The sequence below is a fragment of the Vigna umbellata genome, chromosome 5 (genome assembly GCF_029865625.1).
Source record: "Vigna umbellata cultivar VRB3 chromosome 5, Vumbellata_1.0, whole genome shotgun sequence".
In the NCBI taxonomy this organism is placed as follows: Eukaryota; Viridiplantae; Streptophyta; class Magnoliopsida; order Fabales; family Fabaceae; genus Vigna; species Vigna umbellata.
Window position 1 is genome coordinate 5,093,927 of NC_142169.1, and position 17,043 is coordinate 5,110,969.

The 17,043-nt window shown below is 36.0% G+C and overlaps 1 protein-coding gene across 1 annotated transcript; it reads left to right on the forward strand.

Annotated features, from left to right (window-relative positions):
- Positions 1-15,106: 15,106 nt before the first annotated feature.
- LOC124836669 (UDP-glucosyl transferase 73CC6-like) lies at positions 15,107-16,820 on the forward strand. The gene is made up of 2 exons (XM_047311847.2): positions 15,107-15,916; positions 16,030-16,820. Exons 1-2 carry the CDS (start codon positions 15,167-15,169, stop codon positions 16,690-16,692), a joined length of 1,413 nt encoding a protein of 470 aa, XP_047167803.1. The 5' UTR covers positions 15,107-15,166; the 3' UTR covers positions 16,693-16,820.
- The last annotated feature ends 223 nt before the right edge of the window (positions 16,821-17,043 follow it).

Genomic DNA, 17,043 nt, shown 5'->3' on the forward strand with positions numbered 1-17,043 from the left:
TATGCAATTTAATATGTCAAACCATCATATTTAAGCCAGTTTTGGAACTTCGAAATTGAATCTGAATTGTTGATTTGTTTTGTGCCCAATTAGAGTTCAAACAAGTGTATTTTGATGAATTAAAATTGTTGAAATGATTACCAAAGTGTCAGAATGGCTTAGGCACAAAATCACTTCCAAAACCACCAATTTTGAGTCAATTTTGGGAAGTAGAAAGGTGATTGTGAGTAGCAGTTTGGTTTTGAGTTAAATTTGAGTTTTATCATGTTTCAATTCATCAAACAAAGTTGCTAAAGTAGTTAGTTTTGATCTAGAGCTGCTATTGTGTAATTTTGAATCTCAAACCACCAATTTTTAGGTCTTTCTTTGAGTCCAATTTTTCCATTTCTTCTGTTTGGCATTTAGACCATGGCTAAACATCTTGCAATTTTATTTCCTTGGAGAAATTTGTTATCAAACCTACAACCCACCTAGAAAAGTCTACTAAAAAGGTGAGTATTGAATTTGTTTTATAAATTTCACAGTTTGAGCAATTTGAGCATGTATGAATTGTCTGTTTTGCCTATTATAGCTTTATTGGGAATTAAATTGTGCAAATTGAGCATGTAAACTTATGTAGATGATTTATTTTAGTTTGTTGCTGAATGATCTGTCGAAAGTCTACTTACCTACTTTTTTTTCTTTTTTCTATGATAAGAATAATATTGTTTGACATCACAAGAATAGACTGATATTGCCTCTAACCTCTACTAAGAAAGAGGTTAAGATCTTCATATAGACCTTTAAATCGTCCTATAAAGTATGTATTGAAATTGTCCTAACAAGTTTAGAACGATTATACCTACCTACTAAAAAACTAACACTACAGAAAGTAACTAAAGTAACCTAAGAATATGTATTGTACAGTTCTTCTCAACTTTTCCTTTTATTTCTTTCTCCTTCATTCTACTCCTGCCAGGACCATGCCCCCCCCCCCCAATGCTCCTTCCTTTCTCATTTAACATGGTGAATCCTTTTGATCAAGTGTCACTTGATGCTTTAGACACTTGCTACAACCTAGGATTAGTGATGTTTGTCTTCTAAAATAGAATTTTACAGCTGACTAGCTTTACTTGGCCAACTTTCTAGGCTTCATCATCTCCTGAATTCTCATGTTCAACCTGGTGAAAACACAATTAAAACATAATTCAAACCATGTGTGACTGTATTTACTATTTTTGACAAGGCTATTGAATATATGAAGGAAAGGGCTACACTAGGTGGCTGGAAAACTATGATAGTTGCTCATAATATGATTCATGATGCATATATAGTTGAGAAATGTAGAATGAAGAATAATCCCCATACACAGAATGGTAATTCATACGAAAACAATAACCAAAAACAGTTAAAGAAAATATGGCTTAATAGCATGCACAAACTGGAAATCAAAAAAATGATAACTAACCAGAATTGGCTACAAAATTTCCAATGTGCCAATACACCAACTTGTTAGCAGTCTCTTAGTTGCATAAAGACTAAGAAAAATCTTAGTTTCTCCCTAATGTGTATAGGAAGCTAACTGAGGTATCAATCCAAAAAATTGTGCATGCTCTAAGGTTTTAGGGTGTTGGCTCTCCTCTAGCAAGTTTCTTTTAGGTTCAAAACACTCAATCTCTCATTTACTTTGATATGGAGCTGGTCTCTCAAAATTTGGCTATAGGAGTTGCCAATTTTCACTTAAATCCTGACTGCATAAAACTGTTTTTATAAGGCTATTTTTCCTTGCTATGGAGACACTTGGATTAAGAGCTATATGAGTTTCCACCCCTCAAAGAACTTCAAATTTTGATTTTTGGTTTTGAAGGGCTTTAATCTGGATTGTACAAGTTCTAATTGCTTTTTAATCACTGATATAGCTTCTTATTCACTTTGTTTTCCATTTAAATCATAGAACCTAGCCTATGGTACAATCCAAATCAATTAGAATGTTCAATTTTGAAAAATAGATTTGAACTTTCAACTTTGCACTTGAAAAGTGACCTCAAATGAGTGGTTTGGTAATTAAAATTGTATGGAAGTAGCATAAGTTCGAAAGTGCAGTTTGGAACAACTTTGTGTTGTGATTTTAGATGTGTATAACGCAATGAGACAATGTCTAGCCTTGATTATATGTGCTACATCAGTTAAAACATGATTTTGTTTCAAAAATTCTGCACAAAATGGAATAAATTTGGTGCAATCTCATAAATCTGTTTCAGTGGAAGTTTTTTGTTTCTTAAGCAATGTGCAAGTTTGTTTAATGATATTAAACATGTTCCTAGTAGTAGCAACATGTATTGAATGTTAAAGTGGAAAAAGCATAGTTGAGTTCCTAATAAATCCTGAAACAAGGTGTTGTTATTATTTTTTTGATCAATCTTTTCACCGTGATTGATATCTTTGCTTGTGTCTTAGGTGTTTACATTCTTCTAGTTGATTCTCTGCAGTTAGATCAAGTGTTTTAGGATGTCTTAGGATGTTTTATAGATATTTGATTGCCTAACTTATGTTGATGTATATATTGTATGTTCATGTATATTGTATTTCATTTATTAGGCTACAACTTGATTAAGTTAAGTAGTCATTTAAAATCCTATGGTACTACACACATTCTCAATGCAATGAGAAGGGTAAAAATACTATAAACACTTAGAACCTACAAAATATTTGAAAGTACTCTATACTAGAGAACTTCAGTAGTAATAAGTTGTCTCCCCTAACTTTAATACACAGCCCCTTAGGATGTCTAAGGCATTTCAATATTGAGGACTTCTCTTTGCATATACTTAATGTATGCTTATGACAGTAGTGTTCAAATTGCTTTCCATGTTCTACTTAAGTAGTAATAGGTCTATTACTTATGTCACACGGAGTGTTGTTGTTTTGTCTAAGTTTTTCTTTGTTTGGCTTGTCACAGAACATGGTCATTTTCCCAACCACCGTGGGTGGATGTACGGCCGTTGTTATAGCGGAAGGAGAGGTTTGAATGAAGCTTTTGTCATCGGAGTTGAAGAGTTTGTCGAGACGACTCAACAATATCAATATTATGCTCTTGATGGAGGGATTTGATGCCCTTGCATCAAGTGCAAATGTACAAGGATTTTGAAAGATGAAGTCGTCAAAGTTCACCTATACCAAAGAGGGTTCATGGGTAATTACACGGTTTGGACATTTCATGGTGAAGAAATTCCTTCAACCTCCACTACAGCTGAAAAACGGCTTGCATCAGGTTCAAATATTATTGTACACACATCTGAGATAGATCAATTTGCCTATATGCAAGAGATGGTCGACAATGCTCTTCATCGACATGCTGAACAAGAAGAAAACGATAATCATGATGAAGAGTCTCCAAATGAAACCACTCAGAGGTTTTACAATTTACTGACATAGGCAAATCTACCTATATTTGAAGGTTCATCTAAGTCAAAATTGTCAGTGTTCATTAGACTCATGATTGGTAAATCTAATTGGAACATTCCCAATCAAGCAATGGACTTCTATACAAAATTGATGTTAGATTTGACACCACCAAACAATTCTATGTCGAAGAATTATTATCAAGCCAAAAGATGTGTGTCAAAGTTGGGATTGGAAGCCAAAAGGATTGATTGTTGTGTTAATGAATGTATGTTATTCTATGGCAATGACAGTGGCAAAAATGATACATTGTTGGTTGAATGCAAGTTTTGTGGCTCACCTCGATATCATACGATGCATGATGGAAGGAGGCAAAAAGAACCAATTCCCTTAAACTCTATGTTCTACTTGCCTATAATTCCAAGATTACAAAGAATGTTTACTTCAATACAAACATCAGAACACATGACATGGCATGATGGTAACAAAACTGAAAGATTTTTGCGTCATCCTTCTCATGGTGAAGCTTGGAAGCACTTCAATCGTAAACATCCATCCTTTGCTAGTGAACCGCGTAACGTCAGACTTGGTCTATGCTCTGATGGGTTTACACCGTACATTCAGGCGTCTACATCACCATATTTATGTTGGCCGGTAATAGTTATCCCATACAATCTACCACCTGAGATGTGTATGACTGATGACAAATTTATGAACACCGAAAAACGGCGCCACAAACTTGTTTAACAATCGGCAAGTGTGACCGAATCGTATCAAGTAATAAAACAAGGTAAGACCAAGTATCGTTTTCCCAAAGGACTCACGGCCTAGTTTAGCTATGTGATTTGTTGATTATTTAAGACTTAAGAACAAATTGATTATAGGTTTTAATGCAAAAGACAATAACTAAACATGTATGCATGAATTTGATCAATGGTAAAGAACAAAACAAACACTTCAATGAATTATATGGATGAGTATGTTGTTGGGGTTATCAATTTTATCTTATCCACTCTCATATATTTTCAGGAATTCATCATTCTTATCATCAATGCTAATGCTACTCTCTAAATTACCTTGCAAGAAGGCCTATCCCTAATTACGAGTTCATACAATTCCTAGCATTCCTAGTAATTAGTTCTTAAAGTTCAGGAGCTTAAAGGCAACCAATATGCTATTGGGAGAAATTCCCCGGATCTAGACTTCCCCGTACGTTCCCGTATCGACAAAATCAATAATCATGGCAATGAATGAGTTAAACAAAGCAAGCAATAAGCAAAGAGGAAAAACCCTAGCTAAAGATGAAAGAAAGCATATATCTTAATATAAGACATTAAATCAAATTCCATATATGAGAGTTTCACAAGACTACATTGATTCCCCAACAACAATACAAGGTTTAGTTCATCATATTCATGGTGAAACTAGATGAACAATAATGAAAGAATGAAAGATAGAACCCTAGAAAGAGAAGAAGGTAGCCTGAGCATCCAAGATCTTCCTTCAAGGGGTGGAAAAGAGAGTGTTTGCTTCGTCTCTGCCAAAGATTTTTCAAGGAAGCAAAATTTTATCCCTTTTTGGACGTATAATTTTTGGACGTAACTGAGAGGATGCCAAGGTAAGACTGATTTTTGTATGGATTGAATTTTCATATGCTATGAAAATAAATATTGTATTGGCATGGATGAAAATGTAGGGTAAGATTTGGTTATGCCCTAATTGTGAGTTCATCGCGAATAAAAATCGTCCAACCCTCTCGTGAAAATCCCCAACCAAGATTCGCCATCAGCACATCAAACTCTTTGAACCTACAAGCAAACCCTTCATCGCCATTCTTCATCACGCCATCAACATCTGCATCTTCTTCAACGTAGAGCAAAGCAGCCCTACCTCTGTCAAAATATTTTTTTTAAAATTTAAATTATACACATCATTTAACATCACACTGCCATGCAATGACATAAACTAGACACATCATTATGTTTTGTCTAGGTGGTAACTGCACCGTTAAAAATTTGACGCCGTAACCAAAAAGGATTAACTTGAACAGTTTTTTCACAAGTTGGGACCCTTTTTAACTTTTTAAAAAAGGTAGAACGAATTTGAACATTCACTCTCTTTCGAGGGACCAAAAGAGGTATTAAGCCTACAATAAATTAATAAACTAAAATTTTTCAAGGAAGCAAAATTTCCTTATGAGGGCAGCTTTGATGTGGACTATTAATTACTTTCCAGCGTATGGCATGTTATCTGGTTGGAGCACGCATGGTCGATTAGCTTGTCCACATTGCATGGAACATACAAAGTCATTCCAATTGAGTTATGGTCGGAAAAGTAGTTGGTTTGATTGTCATCGACGATTCTTGCCCATTGATCACCCCTTTAGAAGAAACAAAAAGGCATTTCGCAAAAGGCAAGTTGAAACGGATATGCCCCCGCTAAAGTTGATTGGATCACACATTTGGAGAAGAGTGAAAGACTTCCCAAAAGTCACCGAATGTGGTCAGAATAGGATTGAAGGGTTTGGAGAATGGCATAATTGTACTAAAACAAGCATATTTTGGGATCTTCCCTGTTGAAAAGATAACTTGCTAAGACATAACCTCGATGTCATGCACATAGAAAAAAATTTCTTTGACAATGTCTTCAACACAGTTATGAATGTTATCGGTAAGACAAAAGATAATGATAAAGCAAGAAATGATTAACCTTTGTATTGTAGACGAAAAGACTTAGAGTTGAAGGCGCAAGGTAACTGTCGATTCTTTAAACCAAAAGCAAATTACACCATGTCAAAAGACGAGGCAAGAATAATGTGTGGATGGATCAATGAGCTTAGAATGCCAGATGGATATTCTTCTAACTTATCCAGATGTGCCAATGTTCAGAACAGTACTATTCAATGGTTGAAGAGTCATGATTGTCATGTATTCATGGAGACTTTCATCCCTCTTGTGTTCAGTTGTTTGCCAATGCACATGTTAAATCCACTCATAGAAATCAGTAACTTCTTAAAGATTTGTGTTGTACGACACTAAAGGAAAATTCCCTTAGAAAGATGGAAAAAATATCTCAATTATTCTCTACAAATTAGAAAGAATATTCCCTCCTGCATTCTTTGATTCAATGGAGCATCTTTCAATTCATCTTGCATATGAAGCTTGGCTTGGGGGACCTGTGCAGTACAGGTGGATGTATCCCTTTGAAAGGTTTATGGGAGAATCTAAACATTCAGTTAAAAATAAAGTTAGAGTAGAAGGCTCAATTTGTGCAGCTCACAAAGACAACGCATTTTTGTTCACATTATTTCAAAGACTTCATGTTGTCCCCCATTAATGTCAGAAATGAAATGCAATGGCAAGTTGAACCACGTCAAGGTGCATTATCAATTTTTCGACAATTAAGTCGTCATGCAAGGAAAGAATTCACTCATTGGTTAATTGATGTTGAATTCAACGCTGCTCATGTCCATGTCTTAATCAATTGCAGTGAAGTTAAGTCGTACCTTGAGTATGTCATTATCCAACTCTTACCTTTTAAATGGTTAAATTTTTATACACTAATTCATTTCATTTGTATCAGCTCATTTATTGTGGCTGAGCAAGTCACAGAAGGAAATGCTTCTGCTAGAATACACTTAGAGTTTCCCCAATGGTTCAGAAATCAGGTCCATACTTTTTCCTATGTTTTGAGCAAGGTTAATTTGACTCTTGCTTTTAAATATTTTTTGGTATCTTTGTAAGTTTTTAATTAGGAATTAACTCCCACGGTTCAAGAGTTAAGACATCTCTCCAATTCGCCAATGAGATGTGTGAAAGAATGGCACACTTACTTCACCAATGGTTACAAATTCCATACACATGAATGGTCTAAAGGGAAGAAAACAAAAAATTGTGGTGTGTACGTCAAGGGCCTAACAGAGGGTTGTTATGATGATTTCTATGGCATCATTCATAAAATATATGAGCTAGAGTACAACAACACTACTTCTCCAAATAGAGTAGTACTTTTTTATTGTGAATGGTTTGATCCTTCTAGAGCTGGTACTCGAGTGGATCCTAGGTTTAACATTGTCGAACTCCACCTGAGATTAAGATATGGACCGTTTGATCCTTTCATTCTAGCAACTAATGTCAGACAGGTTTATTATGTGCCATATCCACCATTCTGCAATATTGACAAGCGTGGTTGGGCTGTAGCAATACAAACCAAGCCTAGAGGTTGCATTGACTCAAATGAGGTTGAGGAAGATGTTGCCTACCAACTTGACCAAATGTCACAACCACAAGAAATTATTGAAGTTAAACGTATAACCGCATTGCACGACCTTGATGGTGATGAAGAAGAAGATGAAGATGAAGATGAAGATCATGATGACGATTATTGAATGTTGGACATCTATTGTAGCAAATTGAACTATGATTTCAATAGAGTTATGAAAAATACCATCTTAAAAGTTGTATGCAATTATTTTACATTCACTTTAATTTGTATTTATCCTTCCTTATTATTTCTATTGTTTCACTTTATTTCTAACCATTTCAATGCAGTAATAACAGGACAAGGTTCAGAACGTCCTGATAAAGGAAAGGGGGTAGCAAAGCCTAAAAGGAGACAACGACAAGCACCAAAGTATGTACTTAGGATGCCTGCTACACTACCTACCACTGCTGCCCCCAGTCCATCATCTGTGGGGCCTCCTCCTACCCCGCTGTACACCCTTCTCCTACCCCTGCAGTAGACCCTCTTCCTACCCCTGCAGCAGACCCTCTTCCTCCTGCTATGATTATAACCCTCACTCCTCCCCCTGTGCTTATTACCCCCACTCTTCCCCCTGACCCTACTTTTATACCTTCCTCATCTTGTATACCGCCTTCTGAGATTGTCACACCATCTGCTAATCCAGATTCAGCTGGTGATGGTGAAGGTGTTGACCCGCCCCTCCATGATCGATCATGGATTGAGCCGTATAGTAAAGGGTAAGATTTTAATTCCTTTTTTAACCATTTTGATGTTTAAAGATTGCCTTAATTCAAATGACTTCTATTATGCAGGTTTATTTCACATAGGGTTGCTTCCCAGGCCATCACACGATCAATTAAGCAACAGTTTTTAAGTCCATGGCCTACTTGGGGAGCAATACCTGATGACGAAAAAAAAGCCATTTTGGCAGCGTTTTCAGGTGAACAATCCATTAAACTAATTGTCATTCTTATTTTAGTATGTTCATTAATCAATGTTTGTTTTGTTTAATGTTACAGATGAAGGTACAGTGGAAACCTGAACATGAAACACAAATACAAAGAAATTTCCACATGAAAGCATCTCATCGGCTATTAGAGATGTTTAGGGATGTCCGCAATGCAAGAGAGTGCTCTTACTGGTTGGGTGGGCATATCTGGAACTCTTTACTGGATCATTGGAATTCAGTAAAGTTTCGCAATAAGTGTGCCAAAGCCCAGAGGAATAGAGCTTCTGAAAAGGGTGGCACCCTGCATATTGGTGGGTCGATCACGATTCATGAGCATGTCATTCGTATGGTAAACTTTCATTACTTTTCTGTTTCTTTCATATATAACTTATGTATTTTCTATTTCATATGTTACAGGCACAAGCTCTGGGATGGGCGATCCATGTTGGTGAGGTCTTTGCACAGACTCATGTTCGGAAGGGCACTAATGAATTTGTTGATGAAAGATCTCGGAAGACTCATATAAGCAAATAACATTGTTACTATTAGTAATTTTTCATTTATGTTATTCTATCATTCCCTAACATTGCTTTTAATGTTTGAACAAGAAGAATTTTCTACAAGACTTTCACAGGTTAGATTTGAACATGGGTAAGCTCCTACACCGGGTGATGCGAGTAATGCAGAAGATGACATCCGTAGGACATAGTGCCGGGACGACATCGTTGGTGGAAAGAAAAAGGGACGAGTGTACGGTGCATGACAACTTGCTGCAAACTATACAGCATCGAGAGGAGGTACTATGAAGCAATGCCCTTCTTCTTCCACCACTACTACTGAGGAGGCCGTTGTCCGCCTTACGCAGGCACTGGAGCAACGTGACCAGGAAATCACTGATTTGAGAGCAGAGTTTATAAATTTTAAGGCCCTGGTCATGAGAGTGTTGCTTGAAACTTCACAGGATCAGTTCATTATCCCTCCGACCAGCCACAACTCTCCCCGTCACTCGTTGTCCCTTAGCAGCCGACATCATTCCAACCCTCATCAGTCCAATTGACATCATTCCAACCCACACCAGTCTAACCATCTACAAAGGAGAAGGATTATAAAGATCATTCTGATGATAACTATGTAGATTATTAGTTTTATTTTGTTATTGAACATAGTTGTTATAGAAACATTTGGATATTAGAACATGATGTTAGATCATTTGGACGTTAGATAAATTGGATGATTTGGATGTTAGAACATTATGTTAGATTGCTTTATATTTCATTTATAAATACATGTTCTATGGATGATTGGATGATTCAGATGTTATATTGTTTTTCTGATCAATGATTGCATGATTGAGATGCACATTATGCAGGTCTGTATGTGGTTGGAAAATGTTATGCAGGTTTGTTTGTGCTATGAACAATTTATATAGGTTTTATGGTTGGAAAATGTTATGCAGGTTTGTTTGTATTGTGAACAATTTATATAGGTTTGTTTGGTTTGATAAGAGGGCCACAGCCCATCGGTAAATGTTAGCGACAAGAGATTGACTGACGCTCTCATGGCCGTCGCTAAGCCGTCGGTAAATAGTAATAACCGACGGCTTCTGGCTGTTACCGAAGGATTATAGCCTTTGGTAATGCCCTTCTTTTTTGTAGTTTATAACGGTTGTCAACACCCAATTTCGTCCGGGTAAGTAAATATTTAAAAATAGTAAAAAATAAGATAATAATAATTAATGGTGGGTAAAAAGGGATAAAATATTGACTTTAATACAATATTTTTGAAATGTTAGTTTAATATGGTAATAATTTGAATTAATATTATGCTAATAATTATGAACAATAATTAAAATAGTATATTAATATAATTTGTTGCATCAGTTGCTTTTAAAGAGGAAAATATGATTTTCTGACCATAATGATAGTCAATGTTTTGAATATTATTTAATTTGTTTTATTGTGCATTTAATTCACAATTAAAGCAATTTTTTTCCCTATTTTGTTTTATTGTCAATTAATTCACAATTAAGGCAAAATTTCCATAATATTACGATGTGTGTATATAAATACACACTCTGCCATAGAAGCAGAAGGGGGGGACGGAAAAAAGGAGAAGAAAAAAATAGAGAGAGACACTATGAAATAATGGAGATAGAAAAGGTATGAGAGAGTATAGAGAAAAGTAAATTATCACGCTAGAGGAACTCTGCCAATAGAAATTACCAAAGAAGAATTAGAGAGTATTGAAAGCTGAAAAGGTACGTCATCTACATACCCTTTTTTTTTTCTTTTTTTTCTTTTTGTTGCAATTTGAAGGTTTTTTTCTAAAGGTTTTATTTTTTATTACACAAATGACGTTCTTTTAAAAATCATTATTTTTGAAGTATAAGTACGCGTCGACCTATGGTCGGTTTCTTTCCTCTTTCCCACCGTTCTTAAAAATAAAAAATACAAAATCTTTAAAATAAAAAAATATCAATCTTGTTAAACCAAATCTTTTTTCGGGTTCACTCTTCAAAAATCCAAATCAATCAATAATAATTTTCAAACAAACTCACAAACCTTTTTCTAGATAAAGAACTACGTTATCCCTGATTGTCCATTATAAATGGATGTACGTAGGACCAAGGTCAATTCTTGTCGGGTTCATAAAACAAAAAATATTTTTTGTCTCTTAATAGTTTCTTTATATTATTTTTTTAGGGAAAATTAAACATTCAAAAAAAAAACCACGTCAACCTTTTTACATTTAATTAAAAAAAAACCACGTCAACCTTTTTACATTTAATTAAAGGTACTACCTTTGGGCAGGCGCGATAGGGTGCTAACACCTTCCTTACGCGTAACCGATTCCCGAACCTAAAAATCTACTTTTCGCAGACCATGTCTTATTGTTTGGTTTTCCATAGTTTTTCCATATAAATTATGGTGGCGACTCCCAAAACCTTTTTCTCAAACCCGTTTGTTTTTCGGCTCGCCGTCCCGTCGCGATCCCGGTTGCGACAACGGTCATATTTTTAAATATGTTTGACTAGCATTTATTCAAAATCGATTATATTAATTGTTCATTCAAATAGAATCGTGTTAGTTGAAATTTTGTTACCTATGATTTTAAAGTAACCGATTACATTACTAACGTAATCGATTGTTTTGCGTCTGTCATGATGAAACTATAAATTGACGCATTACATGCAACTCTGTAAGAACTTTTGATCATTTGTAAACTGTCATATCTGATATCTTTGATTTGAGAAAAGTATTATAGGTTTTTGAGACGCTTCAAGAATCAAGATTTGAAGAATTGGAAGAAACTTGAAGGACTTTTGAGAGAAACATTGTGGACGAATAGACTGATCTTTATCTGCCCTACTGAGGTGTTTCTACGTTGATCAAAAACTTGTTTTTTGCAATCTTGGATTATGCTTCTCTGTTCGTGCATGATAGGAAGAAGAACGAGGAGTTCTTGGACTTTGAGAGGTTGTCTCAAAGGCTTCTACAGCAAGGACGTGTGGTTCTTTGCTCAGGTGTTTTCTTTCTATAGTTGATTGTTGAGTGAGAGAGATGTTTACATTTGAGAGAATCTCTGTAAAGCCTTTGGTGTAAAACTCAAATCATTATAGTGAAAGATCCTTCAATCTCAGGTTGATTGGAAGGAAACTAGATGTAGGCATTGAGGCTGAACAAGGATAAAAACCTTGTGTTTGTTCTTCTTTTCTTATCTCTTTTACTTTCATTGCATACACATATTACTTAGATTACAAGAAAGGTTAAAGATCATTCTAAGTTTGCAAAAAGATTTAAAATGCATTTGTTTTTATTGATCACCAATTCCTCCCCTTCTTGGTGTTGAGAAACAAGGCTCTTCATTTCTAACAACAAGGTTTTTCAAAGCTTCCTAAATGAGTTTACTTTGAAGTTATTGTTTCATGTTTCTTATTTTAGATGAGTGAGTGAGTTTAACGGTCATTGGTTCAAAAACATTGTTTTTCTAAGTTCCCTAAATGATTTTATTTTCAATTTATTGTTTTATGTTTCTTATTTTAGATGAGTGAGTAAGTTTAATGGTCATGGTTGGTGTTTAGTGCATCAATCAACACATTAGTCATTTAGGTGCTTTCATGTAAGTTCGATGAGCTCTATAAGCATTTCTGAATATTTTTTGCCTTAGAAATCGATTACATGGGTCTTGTAATAGATTAGCAGAGGCCTGGGGGCCATCTAAAAAGAAACTTCAACTATATTCTCCAGGTGGATGAACAACAAACACTCCTTAACTCTGTTTTTCTGAGCTTTGATGGTTGTTTTGCTTTTAACTTTCTCTACCCTACTCCAAATGAGTTGATTCTTGTTTTGTTGGAATCTAGACTCAAAGAGTTTTCAAATGATTACTAACTCTTAATTTTTAGACCATGGTACTAGATCCAGTTAATTTACCAAAAACATTGTTTTTCTAAGCTTCCTAAATGAGTTTACTTTCAAGTTATTGTTTCATGTTTCTTATTTTAGATGTGTGAGTGAGTTTAATGGTCATGGGTGCAAAAACAATGTTTTTCTAAGCTTCTTAAATGAGTTTACTTTCAAGTTATTGTTTCATGTTTCTTATTTTAGATGGCTGAGTGAGTTTATTAGTCATGGTTGGTGTTTAGTGCACCAATGAACATGTCAGGTGAGTTGGAATACCATTATATGGATTGATGGAAGATTGAGTTACATCTTGTTTGCTTGAAGACAAGCAAAGTTTTAAGTTTGGGGTTATGATAATGGTTGAAAAACCGTTATTTTTATGCTTAAAATTGATACCAAAAGCAACCTTTAAGACTTAGAAACTAGCTTGAACTCATATTTTTCTTTAGTTTTGTGAATAAGAGAGTTAAAGGTGAATTTAATGATTTTGTGCAAGATTCCCTTGATTTTGTAGGCTAATTGAATGATTTGAAAGAAGAATTGAAATACCGAATGATTGGAGTGCTGAAAAGTCAACCAGAAACCAAAAAAGTCAACCAGTCAACCAGAATGCTGAAAAACCAACCAGAACGCAGAAAAAGTGTGACCGAGTGGCGCTGAGCGGTAAAATACCGCTGAGCGGCACTTTTCGGGTGCCAAAATCACCGTTGAGGGGCAAAAACAGCAATTGGGGGCAAAATGGATCATGCGCTATTACCGCTGAGCGCCATTCTAAGTGGGCTTGGACCGGTTTTCTCTTGTTTTTATGGGCTTGGACTTGTTTTATGTTATTTTTATGCCCTATTTAAGGACTTGCACGTCCTAGGGTTTGTATCTTTGGCTGGGAGGAAGTAGAAACACATTATTCACCCCTTGGGGGTAGATTGGGAGATGGTGACAACTCTCCTCTTCTCTTTCTAGGGTTTTTCTATCTCTTTCATTCTTTCATTATTGTTCATCTAGTTTCACCATGAATATGGTGAACTAAACCTTCTATTGTTGTTGGGGAATCAATGTAGTCTTGTGAAACTCTCATATATGGAATTTGTTTTAACATCTTATATTAAGATACATGCTTTCTTTCATCTTTAGTTAGGGTTTTTCCTCTTTGCTTAATGCTTGCTTTGTTTAACTCATTCATTGCCATGATTATTGATTTTGTCGATATGGGAATATACGGGGAAATCTAGATCCGGGGAATTTCTCCCAATAGCATATTGGTTGCCTTTAAGCTCTTGCACTTCAGAACTAATTACTAGGAATGCTAGGAATTGTATGAACTCGTAATTAAGGATACGCCTTCTTGCAAGGTGTTTTAGAGAGTGGCATTAGCAATTGATGAAAAGAATGATGAATTCCTAAAAGTATATGAGAGTGGATAAGATGAAATTGATAACCCCAACAACATACTCATCCATCTAATTCATTAAAGTGTTTGTATTCCTCTTTTCCATTGATCAAATTCATGCATACATGTTTAATTACTGTCTTTTGCATTTAAACCTACAATCAATTGTTAACAAGTCTTAAATAATCAACAAATCATATAGCTAACTAGGCCGTGAGTCCTTTGGGAGAACGATATTTGGTCTTACCAAGTTTTATTACTTGATACGATTCGGTCACACTTGCCGATAGTTAAACAAGTTTGTGACGCTGTTTTTCGGTGTTCATAAATTTATCATCACTTTTCTCCACGATCCACCAATATGAATGGTGTATTTCTAATAATGGTCGTGAGTTTCGAGATCAATTTTCCATTCAACCCACCAACAAATTAACTCCATGAAAAATGAAATAATATCCAACTAGTGAAGTTAAAATGGAAATGGTACATCCAAGTTACCAAAGGGTAAATAAACCTTTATGCTTGTGAGAGAGAAAGGAGAAAAAACACTTGAAAACAAAAATGCACATTGGAGGAAGAATAAAAACGAAAAGAGAAATATTTTCAAATAGTAAATTCATTGGCTCTTTCACGCTAACTTTTTCGAATAAAATATTATTTGAAATGTTTTGACACATGTTCATTATAAAAATATTTTCAAAACACGTGGTCAATACAGGGGTCCCTTATATAACGAAGGTATGCTCTGTTTTCTATGCTGCATTAGTAGGTCTGCAAAACAATTGAGAAGGAGAAATCTAAGAGATGGAAGGCTTATTTTCAGAGGCAGATTCAAGTTCTCTGAAACTCTACCTCCTTCCGGCTCCAGGACCAGGGCACATGATCCCACAGATCAATATGGGTCAAGTTTTAGCCTTTCGTGGCCACCATGTTACCATTCTCACAACTCCTTCAAACGCTCATTTCATCCCCAAAAACCTCAAAGTTCATACCTTCAACCTCCCCTCTAACGAAGTTGGTCTTTCTTCTGAGAATCTATCCTATGTAGAAGACAACCGAACCGCGCACGAGATATGGAAAGCCACACAAGATATGAAACCCCAGATAGAAACCTTTCTGCAGCAAAACCCTCCTCATGCTTTGATTTTAGACATAATTTTTCCATGGAATTTCACTTCCACACTCAACATCCCCACGCTCGTTTACTGCCCCATGCCCATCTTCGCTCTTTGCGTTGCCGAGGCCATCAACAACTTCCAGCCCCAAGTGTTGCCTTCGGACTCTTCGCTTTCTTTTGTCGTCCCTGGTGCTCTTCCCCACAATATCACGCTTAACTTCAACCCGTGGAATACCAGCTTCCACGCCATGGCTCGTATTTTAGTGCAATCCAAGGAAAACAACACTATTGGGGTTATTGTGGATACCTTTGCAGAGCTCGAAGGTGTGTACACTGAGTACTACGAGAAACTCACCGGCGTTAAGGTGTGGCACGTTGGCAACCTCTTTCTGATGGTGGATTATTACCAAAGAAGACGCACATCACAAGAGAATCATGTAAGCCACAAAAGCATAAGATCGATAGACTTTCACTACGACAGAGATTTCCCATTTTATTATGAATATCTATCTTTTGCAAGATTATGATTTTGCTTCTCTAATAATTTTAGGTTGATGAGCATGAGTGCCTCAAGTGGCTGAGCTCCAAGGAAGCCAGGTCAGTGGTGTACGTATGTTTTGGAAGCTTGGCTCGTCTGAGCAAAGAGCAACATATGGAAATTGCACGTGGGTTGGAGGCCTCTGGGTACAATTACCTCTTGGTGCTTCCAAAGAATGTGAATGATGATGAGATGAGAGAAGAAGGGTTGGTGCAAGGGATTGAAGAAAGGATGAGGGAAAATGAGAGAGGAATGGTAGTGAGAGGGTGGGTTCCACAACGTTTGATATTGAAGCATGTTGCCATTGGAGGGTTCCTAACACATAGTGGGGCTGGTTCAGTGATGGAGGGGATTTGTGACGGGGTGCCTATGATCACCATGCCTAGGTTTGGTGACCAGTTTTTGTGTGAGAAGTTGGTGACTGAGGTGCTTGGGATTGGGGAGAGTGTGGGGGTTTGGGAATGGAGCATGTCACCCTATGATTTGAGGAGGGAGCTGGTGGACTGGGAAAGAATTCAGAGTGCTGTGAGAAAGGTGATGAAGGATGAAGGAGGCTTCTTCAGAAAACGAGTGCAGGAGTTGAAGGAAAAAGCAGACAAAGCTGTTCAAGAAGGTGGATCCTCTTACGATAATCTCACAGCCCTTCTTCAATCAATCAAAGAGATCAATGTTTAAAGTTGTGAATGTTTTGTTTCGAATTTCGGATCTTATTGATTTGTTTACACCCTATGGATTTCACTCATTCTGCCATCCATTTTATTACTTTTCTATTTAATATATGTTTTAACTAATTATTGTTTTTATTGGAATTTGTTGATGAGTCGTTTGGTTTGGTGGAATCAACGATAATAATAAATAAATAGTATAATAACAAAAGATAATAATAATTATAACCATTAATTAATGAATTTGTGTTGTACAACACAATCTGAAATCTATCTTTAGAAGCATACTCTTATAACAATGCATCGCGATATTCTAACAACGCAATTTTGACAAAAATTTGACAACGTTACGTGTCAAAAG

What these genes read in the sequence shown, in the direction of transcription:
- LOC124836669 (XM_047311847.2), top strand. Translation starts at nt 15,167, where the DNA reads ATGGAAGGCTTATTTTCAGAGGCAGATTCAAGTTCTCTGAAACTCTAC. An exon ending in GCACATCACAAGAGAATCAT is followed by an intron (nt 15,917 to 16,029) that starts GTAAGCCACAAA and finishes TAATAATTTTAG; the next exon opens with GTTGATGAGCATGAGTGCCT.